The 18,340-nt window shown below is 41.7% G+C and overlaps 1 protein-coding gene across 1 annotated transcript; it reads right to left on the reverse strand.

Annotated features, from left to right (window-relative positions):
* Positions 1-298: 298 nt before the first annotated feature.
* Positions 299-15,924, reverse strand: frs3 (fibroblast growth factor receptor substrate 3). Its single transcript, XM_020486902.2, has 7 exons — positions 15,609-15,924; positions 13,022-13,146; positions 12,822-12,910; positions 10,318-10,504; positions 9,830-9,991; positions 6,205-6,329; positions 299-6,005 (listed from the first exon to the last, which is right to left on the reverse strand). Exons 3-7 carry the CDS (start codon positions 12,885-12,887, stop codon positions 4,611-4,613), a joined length of 1,935 nt encoding a protein of 644 aa, XP_020342491.1. The 5' UTR covers positions 12,888-12,910; positions 13,022-13,146; positions 15,609-15,924; the 3' UTR covers positions 299-4,610.
* Positions 15,925-18,340: the final 2,416 nt, after the last annotated feature.

An 18,340-nucleotide genomic window follows, 5' to 3' on the forward strand; every position in this document is an offset into this window, starting at 1 on the left:
CAAGGCACATCTGTTAATTGAAATTCATTCCAGGTGACCACCTCATGAAGATGGCTGAGAGAATGCCAAGAGTGTGCAAAGCTATCATCAAGGCAAAAAGTGTCTACTTTGAAGAAGATAATTTGATTTGTTTAACACTTTTTTTGGGGGATACAATTTCAAAGTTGTGATGTCTTCACTATTACTCTACAATGTAGAAAATAAAACAAAAAAAGGAAAACCCTTGAATGAGTAGGTGTGTCCAAACTTTTTACTGGTACTATATATATATATATATATATATATATACACACACACACACACACACAGAGAGATACATACAAATATACGTAGAAGAAACTCAGATCGCAAATTTTTAAATTTAGACAAAACTTCTGACCACTCACCTTTTTTCCCCCAGCAAGGATAGAAACATTAAGCATAGTTGCCCTTCGTCTATATAGTCTCTCTTTGCTTATTACATTCATACCGCAGGTTAAACCAAGACCAGAGGGTGAGAGAGTCATTGGCATCTCTCAGGGAGAGTCCTATAGAGTTCCCTAGTGAATCTCAGCCAGGTGTGTCCCTGGCCTGTCGTCAAAGTCATAGTACTAAACCACATTTGGCACTCAGTCAAATATTAGTGTACATCACAGTCATTTACTTTGGCCTACCCAACCTTTATATCAACCAATCAACACATATTATTATCACCATTAACATACAGGTTCAACAGGTTTCAATTGCTCTGGTCTTATTGGACTAGAAGAGCGTTAGCTCAGCATGTGATTGAATGAAAATAATGGACCCCTGTCTGCATCATCGTCACCCACCAGTGGATATTACACATGCATTCAATGGTAAATAAATAAACAAATGGACAAACAAAAATATTTTGAAATACAGTACCAAATCACTGTAACATTCCTTAGATTTTGAGCTACTTTGTTTGTACCTTGGTAATATTATGGAACTAAGTGCATTTTGGACCTAGAGTGGCATTTTGAGGGGCTGTGGAAGGAAAATTACTTATTTTCTCATCATCCCGAGCATTGTAGCAAGCAACGCCACCTTGTGGTGGTCAGGCAGTTGTGATGAAATTACATAAAAGAGTAAAAAACTGTTTGTTTGAATTAAATTCTGGTCAAACTTTATTTTAAGATACACATATTAGCCACTAATTTGTAGTTTATACGTGTGTATATACGTAGCTCATAAGGCCTTTATTGTGTCTTATTAGCTATACATTAGGCCTCAATTAAGTGGTTTATTATTTAAACATAAGTCATGTGTTACCGGACAATCCTTCATTGTTAATATTTTCTCGCTTTTCAAGGAAAATCAAAATGACAACATTGATATGACAAGATACGGTTCCCAAAAAGTCATTTCTGGACAATATTTCTGGTAACACTTTAGTATAAGGAACACATTTTAAGGTACTATTCCTGTGTACCTTTACAATTAAGTGTCACCAAATTGATAACAATGACTGACTAATGAATATACAGACTGTCAAACCATTAGAAACAGTCCGAACCACTGTATCAGTGCAAACACAGTACACAGAGATGTTTGCCGTATGCCTTCTGACACCTAACCTGGCCCTTTAAAAGGCTTCGACATTCGAAAGCCACACGCTGTCCAGAAAGCTTGGCAACAGTCACTTATGGCACAATTAAGTCAGGTGTTGAGTAAGCGCAAATTTGCTGTATAAGACAATCAAGAAAACAGAAACATACATTTTTTTTCACGTTCTAATCTAAGCATGTATACAATAACAAAGTTATAATATTGTCAACAGGGGGCCTGAGAGAGGTCTTAGTTCCAATGCTGATTCACATAAAAACAGGGGATCAAATACAACAGACCTGTGGAACCATTAACAACGCACCTCGAACCTCACACACATTGGTCTGAATAAACCTCATCTCCAACAATACATCTCTATTAAACCATTATTGCGAAATGTAAACACCCTTTAAATGTATCACGAAAATATATGTGTGCAAACGGATATATCCCTGTCTGAAAAATGTCCACAAACAGTGAGTAGACCTACGTATATCTTTCCATCAGATTAAATAAGCAGTTATGAGGATTACAGTTGCTAGGCCTGTGCTGCACCTTCAGCCACATTACTTCAGATTAGACAGCCAGATTGTAATGAAAACAAGGTTTTGGTATGTGGATTGATCACACCAATCCAAGAGAAATAAGAAATAGAAATGAGAAATTAAAACTTATTTGAATTAAAACACATTTTCATACTGGTAGCCGAAAATGGTAGTTCCATTTACTAAACAATATGGTAAACAATCCTGCATAGCCACTACCATCCCTACCTCCTCTTACTGTCTGAACTTCTACCTTATAGCAGCATAAAACCATTGGAGTTGTGAAGACTAGATAGATATAACGAATCCGTTGTCTCACTCCGATATGGCTGTCAATGTATAGCCTAGCCTATGAGGTGAAATGTGTCTTTCTTGCCCTTCCTTGTCCAGTTGACCTGGATCAGCTAGACAGATTCATGAGGAGGAGTACAAAGGGTTAACAATATATAAACCCTGACCCTGTTCAGTATGTATCAAGAGTCTCAGAGTGGGAATGTTCTTGCCTTTTTCGATCATAATGAATACGATCACATGGACAGGGGAGACCTGATCCGAGATCAGCACTACTACTCTTGATACATACGGCCCTAGACCTCCAAGCTCTTCCCTTTGTTTTTCGACATGTAGGCTAACTCCTTGCCTCTTAGCCCTCAGGTTTTCTATTACACATCCTAATGGCACATTGATTTGATTCATTACGTTCATACAGGTAACAGTAAAGATTTGGCACTTTAATATATTAATACAGTCTTTCTTCTTCAGAATGTAAGGTTATTAATTACAGGCATAACAATGGTATTACAATGGTGTCCCAGACAGTGTGACGATGACTGGTGATACTTTGGTCTCCAAATCACCAACTGGCTAGATTACGAAAAACTGTTTTGTCACATTTTTATGCAAAACAATCACCATATAGACATCTCAATGAATAAATAAATAAATAAATATCCTCAGCCAAACGCTCAATGATATAAGACTTTCCATAAACAGTTAACATTAAACATACTGATATATTCCCCTTTAAAACTGACCCTCAGTTGACAACCCTCAGTTATCAATCTGATACTTACTAAAATAGTCAACCGGTCATTTTTATATGAGGTTATTATTAATATCTTTAAGCCATTATCACAGGTTATCAACTTCTTCTCTAAAAAAAAATGTAAGTTGCTATAGGTCTCTATAATGTTTTTGTTTTTTAAAACTACATCCATACAATATTTGGGTCTGTGTGATGACATCACCATCTCGAAGGAGTTTGTCAGATCACAACCTGTTGCTCCAGATGAGGGATTCGGAACTGTGGGGACTTCAAAGGTAAAAAGTGCAAAGGTAACCATAGTTTAGGAATTAGATATGGATTCCTATTCAAGTGGAATGATATGCAGTCAGAATAGTTATGTCGTGCGTGTGTGTGTGTGTGTGTGTGTGTGTGTGTGTGTGTGTGCGCGCGGATGTTGGAAATCTATCAACACACTGACTGTTTCATGCTATCAAGGTTACTATTATTTCCATTTTAGATTCAATTTCAACATGAAAAATGTATGATATTTAATATTGGATTAAGAGAGAAAATCTATTCAACATTTTTTTCTGCTTTGGGGTCTTTTTTGGGGGGGGACTACAAATATAATACTGGATAGGATGTAAGATTACAATTCCAAAGGATAATGTGCAAACTGTACTGATCTGTACTATTTCCTGAGGGCAGATAGTTATAAATAAATATCATCAACTGTCCTTTCTATCAGTCACAGGGTCAAAAAAGTGCTTGTGAGGTGAAGAATGCACATTATTATAATTCAATTGAGGGAATAACAAACTGTTTTCATGTCAGAAAATGTTCAGTCAATTTTACAATGTAGACCAGTAAACCTGAACTCAATAGGAGCCCATGTTCGTAAACGGGGACGTAAAATCAATCAAACAACACTGAATGATAACGGAATGAGGAACCTAGCTACTTTATGATGGGCAATACTCTTACATCTAAAAATCAACCATCACTGGTCAAACACAAAGTTGGAGACCTGACTCGTCCATTCCTGCTCCCACCCTGAACCAAACCCGGGGCCTTGGCACTCAACGCAACCACCACAAAGCTTTTAAAAAAAAACATTGCCAAAAGGTATAACCAAAAACAACGGTAGCTTAAGGGTTTAACCATAAACCCAGCCAACCACGACCAAGGTTTCTGCTGCTAACTGAGATAGCATCTCACCACAGTCAGAAGGTGACCCACAATAATATGGCAACTTCAAACCAATCTTGCTCCATAAAGTGGAATATGCACAGATAAGTTTTAGTTCATTTTCTAATTAGGTACCTGTATATGATCCAGCTGGCCAAGACAGGACAGGACAGAACAGGCAGGTGGCTGGATGAGAGTGAGGGGTCCAGTGTGCTGCTGAGTTGCCTATACTTGTCTGTCCAGCCAAGCGCTCCACCCAAACCTGTTTCTCTCTACTCCCTCCCTTCATCTTTCTCCGTCTCTCCTCCTCCTCACTGCATCTACAGAGGCAGGTCTGTGCTGTTGTGGCGAGTCTTTCTCGATGTCCCATCGTCCCGGGGGAGGGCTTTCTGCAGGTTGGACATGGCTGCTGTCTTCTTCAGGTCAATCACAGCGTAGAACTCACTGCGCCGTGGGGCCTGCTGGGGGCCACATTTGAGGGGTGGTAGGCGCTGGTGCTGTGGCTGGGGCTGAGACTGGGCTCCCCCTCCTCCACCCCCCCCGAGGGTCTGGCACGGCGGCTCCGCATCGAGGTCCACCTGGATATAGTTGAGCTGCCTCGACGGGGGCATGTGACCGTGCTCGCAGCCCTCCCCCCGACCAAACCCTCCTCCAGGCCGCCTACGGAAATCAAAGCTGAATATTCGGCCGCCCCGGTCCGGCTGGCGGTGGCAGGGCTGGAGGTGCTGGGGTTGAGGGGGGCAGGCATGTCGCAGCCGGCTGGGCTGGACCTGAACCTGGACCTGCTCTGTGTTGACATAGTTCTGCAGGGCGTCACGGTGGATCCCCCCCCTCCCCAGCCCTTCCTGGTGGTACCCGTTGGGCGTCCCCGTACCCTCCGAAAACTCGTACTCGTCAAAGTCCTCCTCCTCTTCCTCGTACTCCTCCTCATCCTGCTCCTCGTCATCCTCGTCCTGCTCCTCGTCTCTCTGCAGGGCACGGTACTCCCATACCGGGGGCAGTGACGGCAGGTTCTCGTAGTTGAGCAGAGCTGTCCGCCGGTGACCACCGCCCATCCCCGCGCCCCGCTCACAGGGGTACCCCTGGGGGGGCAGAGAAGATGGGCCATGGGGGTGCGGGTTAAGGGGATGTGATTGTGGGTGAGAGTGACTGTCTCCGGTGGTGCTGCTGCTGCTGCTGGAGCCCACAGACTGGGACATGCTGCTGGGGCTAAGTCTCAGCCTGCGGCCCCCCCTCAGGCCGTTGATATTCTCGTAGGTGAGCTGGCAGCCCTCCTGGTGTTCGTGGCCAGGGTGCCGGTGCATCACGTGGTGGTAGTGAGGGTGGTGATAGGAGTGGGAGTTGTACACGTGCAGAGGAGGCTCGTCCCCCTCTGTCTCTGAACCTGTGGCGCCCTCTACAGGCCGCATGGCGTGTGGATTGTGGCCCCCGTGCCTCTCTCTCTCTCTCTCCAGCAGGTGGCGCTGTGCAGGGGTGGGTCCCAGCATGAATTTGACCTCCTGAGAGGAAGGCTGAAGGAATACCTGGGGTTCCTTGCGTTGTTCCTCGAGGGGACAACAGTGCATGCTGGTCTGCCCACCCCCTGGGACCACGACAGGCATGGCTCCCCGGGTTGACTCGGGGAAGGAAGTGGGCCGCACCTCGGGTAGGGAGTGTACACAGTGTCGACTGGAGAGTTCCCCATCCACAGTAACAGTATTCACATAGGTGTGAGCCTGCAGAAGGAGAGGGAGAAGGAGACATAGAGAGCGAAAGAGAGAGAGAAAAGAGATATTAGCAAGGACTCAGAGATCACCCTTCCCTAGGATATTACCGACATATTGCGAGGTGAAGAGTCAGCAGTGGTTACAGTGCGGCTTGGTTCGGCACTATAATCAGAAAATCATACTATAGATGGTTAGGGGTCAGTCTTACCTGGTCCTCCAGGCCCATGTGGCTGTGGCCGTGGGGGTCGTCAGTTAGAGAGGGCTGGGAGGATTCAGCTCTCATGGGATACCCCGGGTACCCGTTGGGAAAACCCTGGACAGGGAATGCTGGAGCTGAAGACAGAGAACAATACACAGTGTTGAATGGGAGTCTGGGTGAATGAGGTTAGATGTTTTTATGTATAATGGTGTGTGTGTGCTTCAGGGTCACCGTTAATCGGTAATAGCTGGCTTTTGGCGGGGGAAAAAGTATGAAAAGCCGCTAAATAAAATTGCTGCCGCCAATTGTTCGGGAGAAGAAGAAAAATCTCATTGCAAAATAAGACTTTTAAGCCTATTCATTGACAGAAATACCAGGCTATGTAAATTCATTTGACTGGTCATGCTTATTGGTCTATATGTTAATTTTCATAATTTTGTGGAATTAAATTGTTAGTGTTTTCGTTAGTTCTTATGTATCTTATTTATCAAATGCACACAGCATGCAGCTGCTACAGCTCCTCAAACAGATTGTTTGTTGCTGCTGTAGTGAAACGTGCTTTAACAATTCTAAATACAATCGCATGTTAAAAACAGTTTTAATGGCCACGATTAAAAAGAGCTACTATTTTTATTTCTCAACTGGTAGCCTAATTGAAGTGCGCTCCCCATTTGCCAATTAAGTGCATCTACAGTGGGGCAAAAAAGTATTTAGTCAGCCACCAATTGTGCAAGTTCTCCCACTTAAAAAGATGAGAGTTGCCTGTAATTTTCATCATAGGTACACTTCAACTATGACAGACAAAATGAGGTAAACAAATCCAGAAAATCACATTGTATGGTTTTTTATGAATTTATTTACAAATTATGGTGGAAAATAAGTATTTGGTCAATAATAAAAGTTTATCTCAATGCTTTGTTATATAGCCTTTGTTGGCAATGACAGGTCAAACGTTTTCTGTAAGGTTTTCACACATTGTAGAGCAGTGATGTTTTGGGGATGTTGCTGGGCAACACAGACTTTCAACTCCCTCCAAAGATTTTCTATGGGGTTGAGATCTGGAGACTGGCTAGGCCACTCCAGGACCTTGAAATGATTCTTACGAAGCAACTCCTTCGTTGCCCGGGAGGTGTGTTTGGGATCATTGTCATGCTGAAAGACCCAGCCACGTTTCATCTTCAATTCCCTTGCTGATGGAAGGAGGTTTTCACTCAAAATCTCACAATACATGGCCCCATTCATTCTTTCCTTTACACGGATCAGTCGTCCTGGTCCCTTTGCAGAGAAACAGCCTCAAAGCATGATGTTTCCACCCCCATGCTTCACAGTAGGTATGGTGTTCTTTGGATGCAACTCAGCATTCTTTGTCCTCTTTACCAAAAAGTTATATTTTGGTTTCATCTGACCATATGACATTCTCCCAATCTTCTTCTGGCTCATCCAAATGCTCTCTAGCAAACTGGACATGTACTGGCTTAAGCAGGGGGACACGTCTGGCACTGCAGGATTTGAGTCCCTGGCGGCGTAGTGTGTTACTGATGGTAGGCTTTGTTACTTTGGTCCCAGCTCTCTGCAGGTCATTCACTAGGTCCCCCCGTGTGGTTCTGGGATTTTTGCTCACTGTTCTTGTGATCATTTTGACCCCACGGGGTGAGATCTTGCGTGTGGAGCCCAAGATCGAGGAAGATTATCAGTGGTCTTGTATGTCTTCCATTTCCTAATAAATGCTCCCACAGTTGATTTCTTCAAACCAAGATGCTTACCTATTGCAGATTCAGTCTTCCCAGCCTGGTGAAGGTCTACAATTTTGTTTCTGGTGTCCTTTGACAGCTCTTTGGTCTTGGCCATAATGGAGTTTGGAGTGTGACTGTCTGAGGTTGTGGACAGGTGTCTTTTATACTGATAACAAGTTCAAACAGGTGCCATTAATACAGGTAACGAGTGGAGGACAGAGGAGCCAGAAATCTTGCTTGTTTGTAGGTGACCAAATACTTATTTTCCACCATAATTTGCTAATAAATTCATAAAAAATCCTACAATGTGATTTTCTGGATTTTTTCCCCCTCATTTTGTCTGTCATAGTTGAAGTGTACCTATGATGAAAATTACAGGCCTCTCTCATCTTTTTAAGTGGGAGAACTTGCACAATTGGTGGCTGACTAAATACTTTTTTGCCCCACTGTATATGCAACGTTACGCAGGCTTCAGTGCGTCACACACCCCTTTGCAACAAGCTGGAGGCAGTAAGCATTTTGAAACCATACACTTATTTGTTTGAAACCTGAATGTTTTACGTCATATATGAGGCATGTCTTACCTCGCTTCAAAGTAGCCTAGCCAAAATCTGACCATTTCGTGGAGGCAATTATTTTATAAAAAGACTTCCACATTACAACCAGTAACATATTTCTCATGTTCTATTGGTTTTCAAATCAACTTTCATTAATTGTCCAGTAGCCAAAGGCACAATCCTAGTCATATTAGCAACCCATGTTATTTGTTAAATCTTTAGATCTCCCCTCTATCTAAATTTAAACGTACAGTTTCGCATTCTAAGTTTCCCATGAAATCGCTTGCATGTGCGGCACAGTGTTTTCCTGCAAATGTCTTTCTTTGGCATTATGTGACAAACATTCGCGTGTAGCCTACTGCCATGTGCGCATTGCTGCGCTTATAATGTGAAGAAATTATAGTTTAGCAACATTTTAAGCTAAACGTTCTGGTCTGTTGCATCAGCCTCAATTATTTTTTACATTTATTTTTATGTAGCCTGGTTGTATAAATTTGGGATCTATTGTCCCACAACTGTCCCAGAGTCTGTTTGGAATAGGCTATTTCTTTCTTGCACAGAACGACATGCTGACAAATAGAAGAGGTAAACCTTTCTACCAAGGGGGATAGTAGATTGACATAGGCTAGTGATTTTGCTGTTCGTTACTTGTCTTGTTGGCTGAGGAAATGTGGACAGTTATTCTAACATCTTCAAAGTGCGCATCAGAATTAGGTAGGAAGGACACACGCCATTGCATCCTCGAGTTGCATGTTCTGTTAAGATGAATGACCATAATCTAAATGTGATATCGGTAATTCTAAGCACCTAATCAGGTTATGCAGCCAATTTCCAAATGTCTGGTCAATTAAAATGCTACCGGTCAATTGTCCGGTGCCACATTTTCCTAAAGGAAACCCTGGTGTGTGTCTATGTTTGTGGTGTATTGCACAGACTGATTTGTAATGTAACCTTTGTTTTACCCACAAGTCATTGTACTTTCTACCCTTCCACCTCCTTGTCTGCTCTATCCACCTCCCTCCCTGCCTCTGAACAGGTTGGAGCATGGAAACTGGGTTTGACGCAATAATTTACTGTAAGACATTTTGACACCAGATCCCTGATCTCCGGAATTATTACGGAGTTTTTCCCCCCAAACTATTTTCAAAACATCAAACACATATTCTCAGCTTTAGCGTCACATCTGTCCTGCATTGCAGTGAAATTGCTACACAAACACCTTCACAGCATTCAACAAAAGCAAAGAAGCAATCATGTACTGTATTGATGACGCGCACATGTGTGTACTGGATGTTTGTGTGTGTGTGTGTGTGTGTGTGTGTTTATATTTGTGTTTGTGCTTACTGTTGGGTGTCTGTGGGGTGCGAGGCATGTCTATCTCTCGTGCGTGTCCACTGCCGGTCATGATCATAGGCTCCTCCACCACATTGATACTGTTGCACTGCATCAGCTCCTGGAGGAGGTTAAAGATCTCCTCCGCACGAGTACATTTAAACGCAAAGATTCCTGCACGACCACAGAGAAAACACACACATACATGTTTAAGTTATCTTAAATTAATCTAAAACTGTTCCTGACCAAAAAAGAAAACTTCTACATTTGCTTCTGGGTTATCTGAAACAATTCACTCATTAACAACAACCAACTTTAGGCTTCTAATATAACAGCAGCTATCTAATCAGTTAAGTACAATTCTCCCATTACAATTGTGGTTCATTTTCATACAAAAGTAGAACAAGTAGAGCACTGCATATACACACGTACGTACACACATTTCATAGGGCAACATTTTGTCTATGTAGTGTTAGCTAGGCCAGGTGGTTCAGACTCACCCTGTCCAGTCTGGCAGCGCCGGCCACTCTCGAATGAGAAGAGGTTGGAGTCGTAGCCGTAGCGCCGCAGACACAGATAGGGCCACCGGATGGCATCCCTCTTGCGCGTGTGCAGGATGAGCTCGGTCTCGGTGAGCTCCATGGTCCCAGAGCCCAACTCATTCCCCTCGTCATCCACATTGGTTACCTGGAAAATACCAAAAAGTACAATCAAGTTATCCCAATCAGGTTTGTGGTCCCACTTTACAACTTATAAAGTATTTATTTAGTATACATATAGTCTTTGTAAGCACGACATAGATGCAGAGCATAAAAATGTGGCTAATTTGTATTTGGAGGTACATTGTCTATAATGCAGACATGAACTGTATGTATACAAAAGGTTAACAGAGCACAGTACAGATATTAGGCATCGTTAGATAGCTGGATAACTGACTATCCATTGCTCTATGTGAGCCATAATAGCCTGGGGTACAGGATAAAAAAACAGGAAAGAACAGTTCCTCATAACAATAATATACCATGGACGACACTCTTAGAAGAAAAGCTGCTGTCTAGAACCTAAAAGGTTATTTGGCTATCCCCATAGGAGAACCCTTTGAAGAACCCTTGTTGGTTCCAGGTCGATCGATTAATGGCCGATTAATTAGGGCCGATTTCAAGTTTTCACAACAATCGGAAATCAGTCTTTTGGGGCGCCGATCTTGCCGATTTTTGATTTTTAATACCTTTATTTAACTAGGCAAGTCAGTTAAGAACACATTCTTATTTTCAATGACGGCCTAGGAACGGTGGGTTAACTGCCTTGTTCAGGGGCAGAACGACAGATTTTCACCTTGTCAGCTCGGGGGACCCAATCTTGCAACCTTACAGTTAACTAGTCCAACGCTCCAACCACCTGCCTCTCATTGCACTCCTCGAGGAGACTGCCTGTTATGCGAATGCAGTAGAAGCCAAGGTAAGTTGCTAGCCAGCATTAAACTTATCTTATAAAAACCATAAACACCAATGCCTTTCTTAAAATCAATACACAGAAGTATATATTTTTAAACCTGCATATTTAGCTAAAAGAAATCCAGGTTAGCAGGCAATATTAACCAGGTGAAATTGTGTCATTTCTCTTGCGTTCATTGCACGCAGAGTCAGGGTATGTGCAACAGTTTGGGCAGCCTGGCTCATTGAGAACTAATTTGCCAGAATTTTACGTAATTATGACATAACATTGAAGGTTGTGCAATGTAACAAGAATATTTAGACTTAGGGATGCCACCCATTAGATAAAATACCGAACGGTTCCGTATTTCACTGAAATAATAAACGTTTTGTTTTCGAAATGATAGTTTCCGGATTCGACCATATTAATGACCAAAGGCTCGTATTTCCGTGTGTTATTATGTTATAATTAAGTCTATGATTTGATAGAGCAGTCTGACTGAGCGATGGTCGGCAGCAGCAGGCTCGAAAGCATTCATTCAAACAACACTTTAGTGCGTTTTGCCAGCAGCTCTTCGCAAGCACAGCGCTGTTTATGACTTCAAGCCTATCAGCCTAATGGCTGGTGTAACCGATGTGAAATGGCTAGCTAGTTAGCTGGGTGTGCGCTAATAGCGTTTCAAACATCACTCACTCTGAGACTTGGAGTAGTTATTCCCCTTGCTCTGCAAGGACCGCGGTTTTTGTGGAGCGATGGGTAACGCTGCTTCGAGTGTGGCTGTTGTCGATGTGTTCCTGGTTCGAGCCCAGGTAGGGGCGAGGAGAGGGACGGAAGCTATACTGTTACACTGGCAACACTAAAGTGCCTATAAGAACATCCAATAGTCAATGGCATATGAAATACAAATGGTATAGAGAGAAATAGTCCTATAAATACTATATTAACTGCAACCTAAAACCTCTTACCTTGGAATATTGAAGTCTCATGTTAAAAGGTACCACCAACTTTCATATGTTCTAATGTTCTGAGCAAGGAACTCAAACGTTAGCTTTTTTACATGGCACATATTGCACTTTTACTTCTCCAATACTTTGTTTTTGCATTATTTAAACCAAATTGAACCTGTTTCATTATTTATTTGAGGCTAAATTTATTTTTATTGATGTATTATATTAAGTTAAAATAAGTGTTCATTCAGTATTGTTGTAATTGTCATTATTACAAATTTTTAAAATTTAATTGTCAGATTAATTTGTATTGGCTTTTTTTTGTCCTCCAATAATCGGTATCGGTGTTGAAAAATCATAATCGGTCGACCTCTATTCCAGGTATAACTCTTTTGGTTCAAATTAGAACCGTTTCGGGTTCCATGTAGAACCCTTTCCACAGAGGGTCCTACATGGAACCAAATATGGTTCTACCTGCAACCAAAAGTGGTTTTACCTGGAAGCAAAAAAGGTTCTCCTATGGGGACAGCCAAAGAACCCTTTTGGAACCCTTTTTTCTAAGAGCGTAGGTAGCCGATACACCACACACTAGGGAGCCAACAGATGAGGGTTTAGAGATTAACCTTGAATTTGGTGAGATGGTTGTCTTGGATGGGGTCTCTGTATAGACAGCTCCAACAGCTCCCCATAGCTTCAGCAGGACAGCTGAAACCTACAGTACAGAGGGAAAGATACAGTAGATAGACATTACCCCATGAACACACACACACACACACACACACAGACACACACACACACACACACACACACACAGTATTCCTACCCAGTCCAGGCCATCAGTGGGAGTGATCCCAGCATCAATCCCAGAGTCCTCTGCTGGGTGTCATGGTTGAGAGAGAGCTAGTAGGTTTGAAGGAAATCTTCAACAGGAGCAGTATTTTCTCCCTCCTGCAAGAGAGGAGAGTAACATGGTTAAATAATGCAAAGAAGGTTTACTACTGGGCGTGTATTCATAAAGTGTCTCAGAGTAGGAGTGCTCATCTAGGATCATGCACCCCTCTAATCAATAATGATCTAAAAAGCTAAACTGATCCTAGATCAGAGCTCCTACTCTTAGACACCTTATCAATATGTGCCCAGGTTTACAATATACAGTACCAGTTAAAAGTTTGGACACACCTACTCATTCAAGTGTTTTTCTTTATTTTTTACTAATTTCTACATTGAAGAACAAATAGTGAAGACATCAAAACTATTTAATAACACATCTGGAATCATGTAGCAACCAAAAAAAGTGTTTAATATTTGAGATTCTTCAAAGTAGCCACTTTTTGCCTTGATAGTTTTGCACACTCTTGGCATTCTCTCAACCAGCTTCATGAGGTAGTCACCTGGAATGCATCTCAATTAACAGGTGTGCCTTGTTAGTTTGTGGAATTGCTTTCCTTCTTAATGTATTTGAGCTAATCAGTTGTGTTGTGACAAGGTAGGGGTGGTATACAGAAGTTAGCTGTATTTGGTAAAAGACCAAGTCCATATTATGGCAATAACCGCTCAAATAAGCAAAGAGAAATGAAAGTCCAACATTACTTTAAGACATAAAGGTCAGTCAATCCGGGAACATTTTAAGAACTTATAAAGTTTCTACAAGTGCAGTCGCAAAAACCTTCAAGCACTATGTTGAAACTGGCTCTCATGAGGACCGCCACAGGAAAGGAAGACCCAGAGTTACCTCTGCTGCAGAGGATAAATTCATTAGAATAACTGCACTTCATATTACAGCCCAAATAAATGTTTCACAGAGTTCAAGTAACAGACACATGTCAACATCAACTGTTCAGAGGAGACTGCGTGAATCAGGCCTTCATGGTCGAGTCACGCAGTCTTCATGGTCTGCTGAGTCCAACATTTGAGACTTTTGGTTCCAACCGCCTTTCTCTCTGTGTGACACAGAGTAGGTGAACAGATGATCTCTACATGTGTGTTTCCCACCGTGAAGCATGGAGTTAATGGTGTGATGGTGTGGGGTGCTTTGCTGGTGACACTGTCAGTGATTTATTTAGAATTCAAGGCACCCTTAACCAGCATGGCTACCACAGCATTCTGCAGTGATTCGCCATCCCATCTGGTTTATGCTTAGTGAACCAGACTATAATTTGTTTTTCAAAAGGACAATGACCCAACACACCTCCAGGCTGTGTAAGGTCTATTTGACCAAGAAGGAGAGTGATGGAGTGCTGCATCAGATGTCCTGGCCTCCACAATTACCTGACCTCATTGAAATGGTTTGGGATGAGTTGGACTACAGAGTGAAGGAAAAGCAGCCAACCAGTGCTCAGCATATGTGGGAACTCCTTCAAGACTGTTGGAAAAGCATTCCAGGTGAAGCTGGTTGAGAGAATGCCAAGAGTGTGCAAAGCTGTCATCAAGGCAAAATGAAGCTACTTTGAAGAAACTCAAATATAAAATATATTCAGATTTATTTCACATTTTTTTGATTACTACATGATTCCATATGTGTTATTTCATAGTTTTGATGTCTTCATTATTATTCTACAATGTAGAAAATAGTCAAATAAAGAAAAACCCTTGAATGAGTAGGTGTGTCCAAACTTTTGACTGGTACTGTATATATATATTTTTTATTACCAAAGTGAAGTTTGAGTAAAACAACAAGTCTATCATCCAACTATGAGTATGAAGTCGACTAGGCCTAATTCATCACCTGTATACCATAAATAAATGAGGACAAAATTATCCAAGATAAAACCAGACATGTTGCATTTGCTATATTAACATGTTTATTAGGCCTACCATGTTATAACTTCAGAAGCTGTCAATATGTCTTACCTGCCCCTAATATGAGACAAATGCTTTGATCATTCACACACGTGATTTCTGTTAGGGCTTACATACAAAATATAGACTACTGTAATCATTTGTGGTGTTTATTAATAACATAAGTAGCCTCTATCACGGTGCTGACATACGCGATCCTGTCCTGATGTGATATAGGTTCTACCCTGTATTATTAAGCGGGAGGAAAACGTCATTCCTTTTCAAAAGAGACGCTATAGCCATAATCAATATGCCACTTAATATTATTGATTTCCTTTCGGCATCCAGACACTAAGAAAACACAACGCATGGGGATATCTCAAAATTTAAAAAAAATACAATGAATCGAGACGTCGCCATACAAACGCACGATGACACCGACTGCATTCATCAATTTACAGCGCAACAGACGAACAGGTTTGATTGTAACATAACAGTTTTTTTTGTGTATGAAACACTGCACTGACATTGTTTGTCTGTGAAAATGGGAGGGGAAACATATGAGAAAGCCATATCGCAGATATAACAGGTTTACTAGCTAAAGGAAACATATAGCAGCGGTTGCTACTCACATGTTTGGCAAGGATTGTTAGGCTGGCTATACGAATCGGGAACGATCAAGGCTGCAAATTGTTGTCAACGGCGGCTGCGAGAGTTGGTCCGCTAGGATTCGGTTTCTGATGCTATTGGATATGACACTTGCTTAATAAGAAAGGAAAATCAATTACGTGAAATTAAAGCAATAAACTGTTGTTGTTTTTTCCCCTTTACGCCCCCTGCTGCAGCACGGGCCTCTCTTTGACATTTCCCGACCACCGGGTTGAGAGTTCACAATCAGACAACGAGGTTTTGTGGAGCGACAAGAAGGTATAGAACGCTGGAGGACTGAATGTGATGCTGAAGGTATAAATATGGTTTTCTATAGGACGATGAGTTACTGTAGGTGGAGCAAATCATCCCAGTATGATCAGAAGAGGGCTTTCCATCCATAGCCTAATGCTCTTGTGAGCACTGAGTCACGAACCATTCCAATCTTCCATTAGAAGAATAATGAGGAAAAAAACATGCTTCATAGTTTGAAGGTCATCTACTTTTACCTAATTCATCACCAGGTGTACGCTACTGGACCATGCTGGTTTTTATAGGCCTAAAGGGACTAATATCACTGCCCTTCAACCTTATATTTTATTAGGTTCTATTCTATTCCTATTCTGTGATATTCTATGTGATATCCAAGTACATTAAATGGAATATAATATCTTTATATCTTTTAAATATACACTACCATTCAAAAGTTTGGGGCCACTTAGAAATGTCCTTGTTTTTTAAAGATTTTTAATTTTAAATAAATTAAAATAACATCAAATTGATCAGAAATACAGTGTAGACATGGTTAATGTTGTAAATGACTATTGTAGCTGGAAACGGCAGATTTTTTTATGGAATAGCCTCATAGGCGTAAAGAGGCCCATTATCAGCAACCATCACTCCTGTGTTCCAATGGCACGTTGTGTTAGTTTATCCAAGTTCAGCATTTTAAAAGGCTAATGGATCATTAGAAATCCCTTTTGCAATTATGTTAGCACAGCTGAAAACTGTTGTTCTGATTAAAGAAGCAAAAAAACTGTCCTTCTTTAGACTAGTTAAGTTTCTGGAGAATCAGCATTTGTGGGTTCGATTACAGGCCCAAAATGGCCAGAAACAAAGAGCTTTCTTCTGAAACTCGTCAGTCTATTCTTGTTCTGAGAAATGATGGCATTGAGAAACTGAAGATCTCTTACAATGCTGTGTACTACTCCCTTCACAGAACAGTGAAAACGGGCTCTAACCAGAATAGAAATAGGAGTGGGAGGCCCCGGTGCACAACTGAGCAAGAGAAGTACATTAGAGTGTCTAGTTTGAGAAACAGACACCTCACAAGTCCTCAACTGCCAGCATCATTAAATAGTACCCACAAAACACCAGTCTCAACGTCAACAGTGAAGAGGCGACTCCGGGATGCTGGACTTCTAGGCAGAGTTGTAAAGAAAAGCCATATCTCAGACTGGCCAATAAAGTTAAAGGATTAAAATGGGCAAAAGAACACAGACACTGCACAGAGGAACTCTGTTATTGCACATATGTAATCATGTAGTAACCAAAAAAATGTTAAACAAATCTAAATATATTTTATATTTGAGATTCTTCAAAGTAGCCACCTTTTGCCTTGACAGCTTTGCACACTTTTGTCATTCTCTCAAACAGCTTCATGGGGTAGTCACCTGAAATGCATTTCAATCAACAGTTGTGCCTTGTTAGAAGTTAATATGTGGAATTTATTTCCTTCTTATTAATGTGTTTGAGCGAATCAGTTGTGTTGTGACAAAGTAGGGATGTTATACAGAAGATAGCCCTATTTGGCAAAATACCAAGTCCATATTATGGCAAGAACAGCTCAAATAAGCAAGCAAAGAGAAATGACAGTCCATCATTATTTTAAGACATGAAGGTCAGTCAATCCGGAACATTTCAAGAACTTTGAACGTTTCTTCAAGTACAGTCGCAAAAAACGATCAAGCCCTATGATGAAACTGGTTCTCATGAGGACCGCCACAGGAATGGAGGACTCGGAGTTACATCTACTGCACAGGATAAGTTCATTAGTATTACCAGCCTCAGAAATTTTAGCCCAAATAAATGCTTCACAGAGTTCAAGTCACAGACACAACTGTTCAACATCAACTGTTCAGCGGAAACTGCATGAATCAGGCATTCATGGTCAAATTGCTGCAAAGAAACCACTACTAAAGGATACTAACAAGAAGAAGAGACTTACTTGGACCAAGAAACATGAGCAATGGACATTAGTACGTTGGAAATCTGTCCTTTGGTCTGATGAGTCCAAATTTGAGAGGTGAATGGATGATCTCTGCATGTGTAGTTCCCACCGTGAAGCATGGAGGAGGAGGTGTGATCGTGTGGGGGTGCTTTGCTGCCGACACGGTCTGTGATTTATTTAGAATTCAAAGTACACTTAATCAGCATGGCTACCACTGCATTCTGCAGCAATATCCTACCCATCTGGTTGGCGCTTAGTGGGACTATCATTTGTTTTTCAACAGGGCAATGACCCATCGCACCTCCAGGCTGTGTAATGGCTATTTGACAAAGAAGGAGAGTGATGGAGTGCTGCATCAGATGACCAGGCCTCCACAATCACCCAACCTCTAACCAATTGAGATGGTTTGGGATGAGTTGGACCACAGAGTGAAGGAAAATCAGGCAAAAGTGCTAAGCATATGTGGGAACTCCTTGAAGACTGTTG

Source organism: Oncorhynchus kisutch, linkage group LG1 (genome assembly GCF_002021735.2).
Source record: "Oncorhynchus kisutch isolate 150728-3 linkage group LG1, Okis_V2, whole genome shotgun sequence".
In the NCBI taxonomy this organism is placed as follows: Eukaryota; Metazoa; Chordata; class Actinopteri; order Salmoniformes; family Salmonidae; genus Oncorhynchus; species Oncorhynchus kisutch.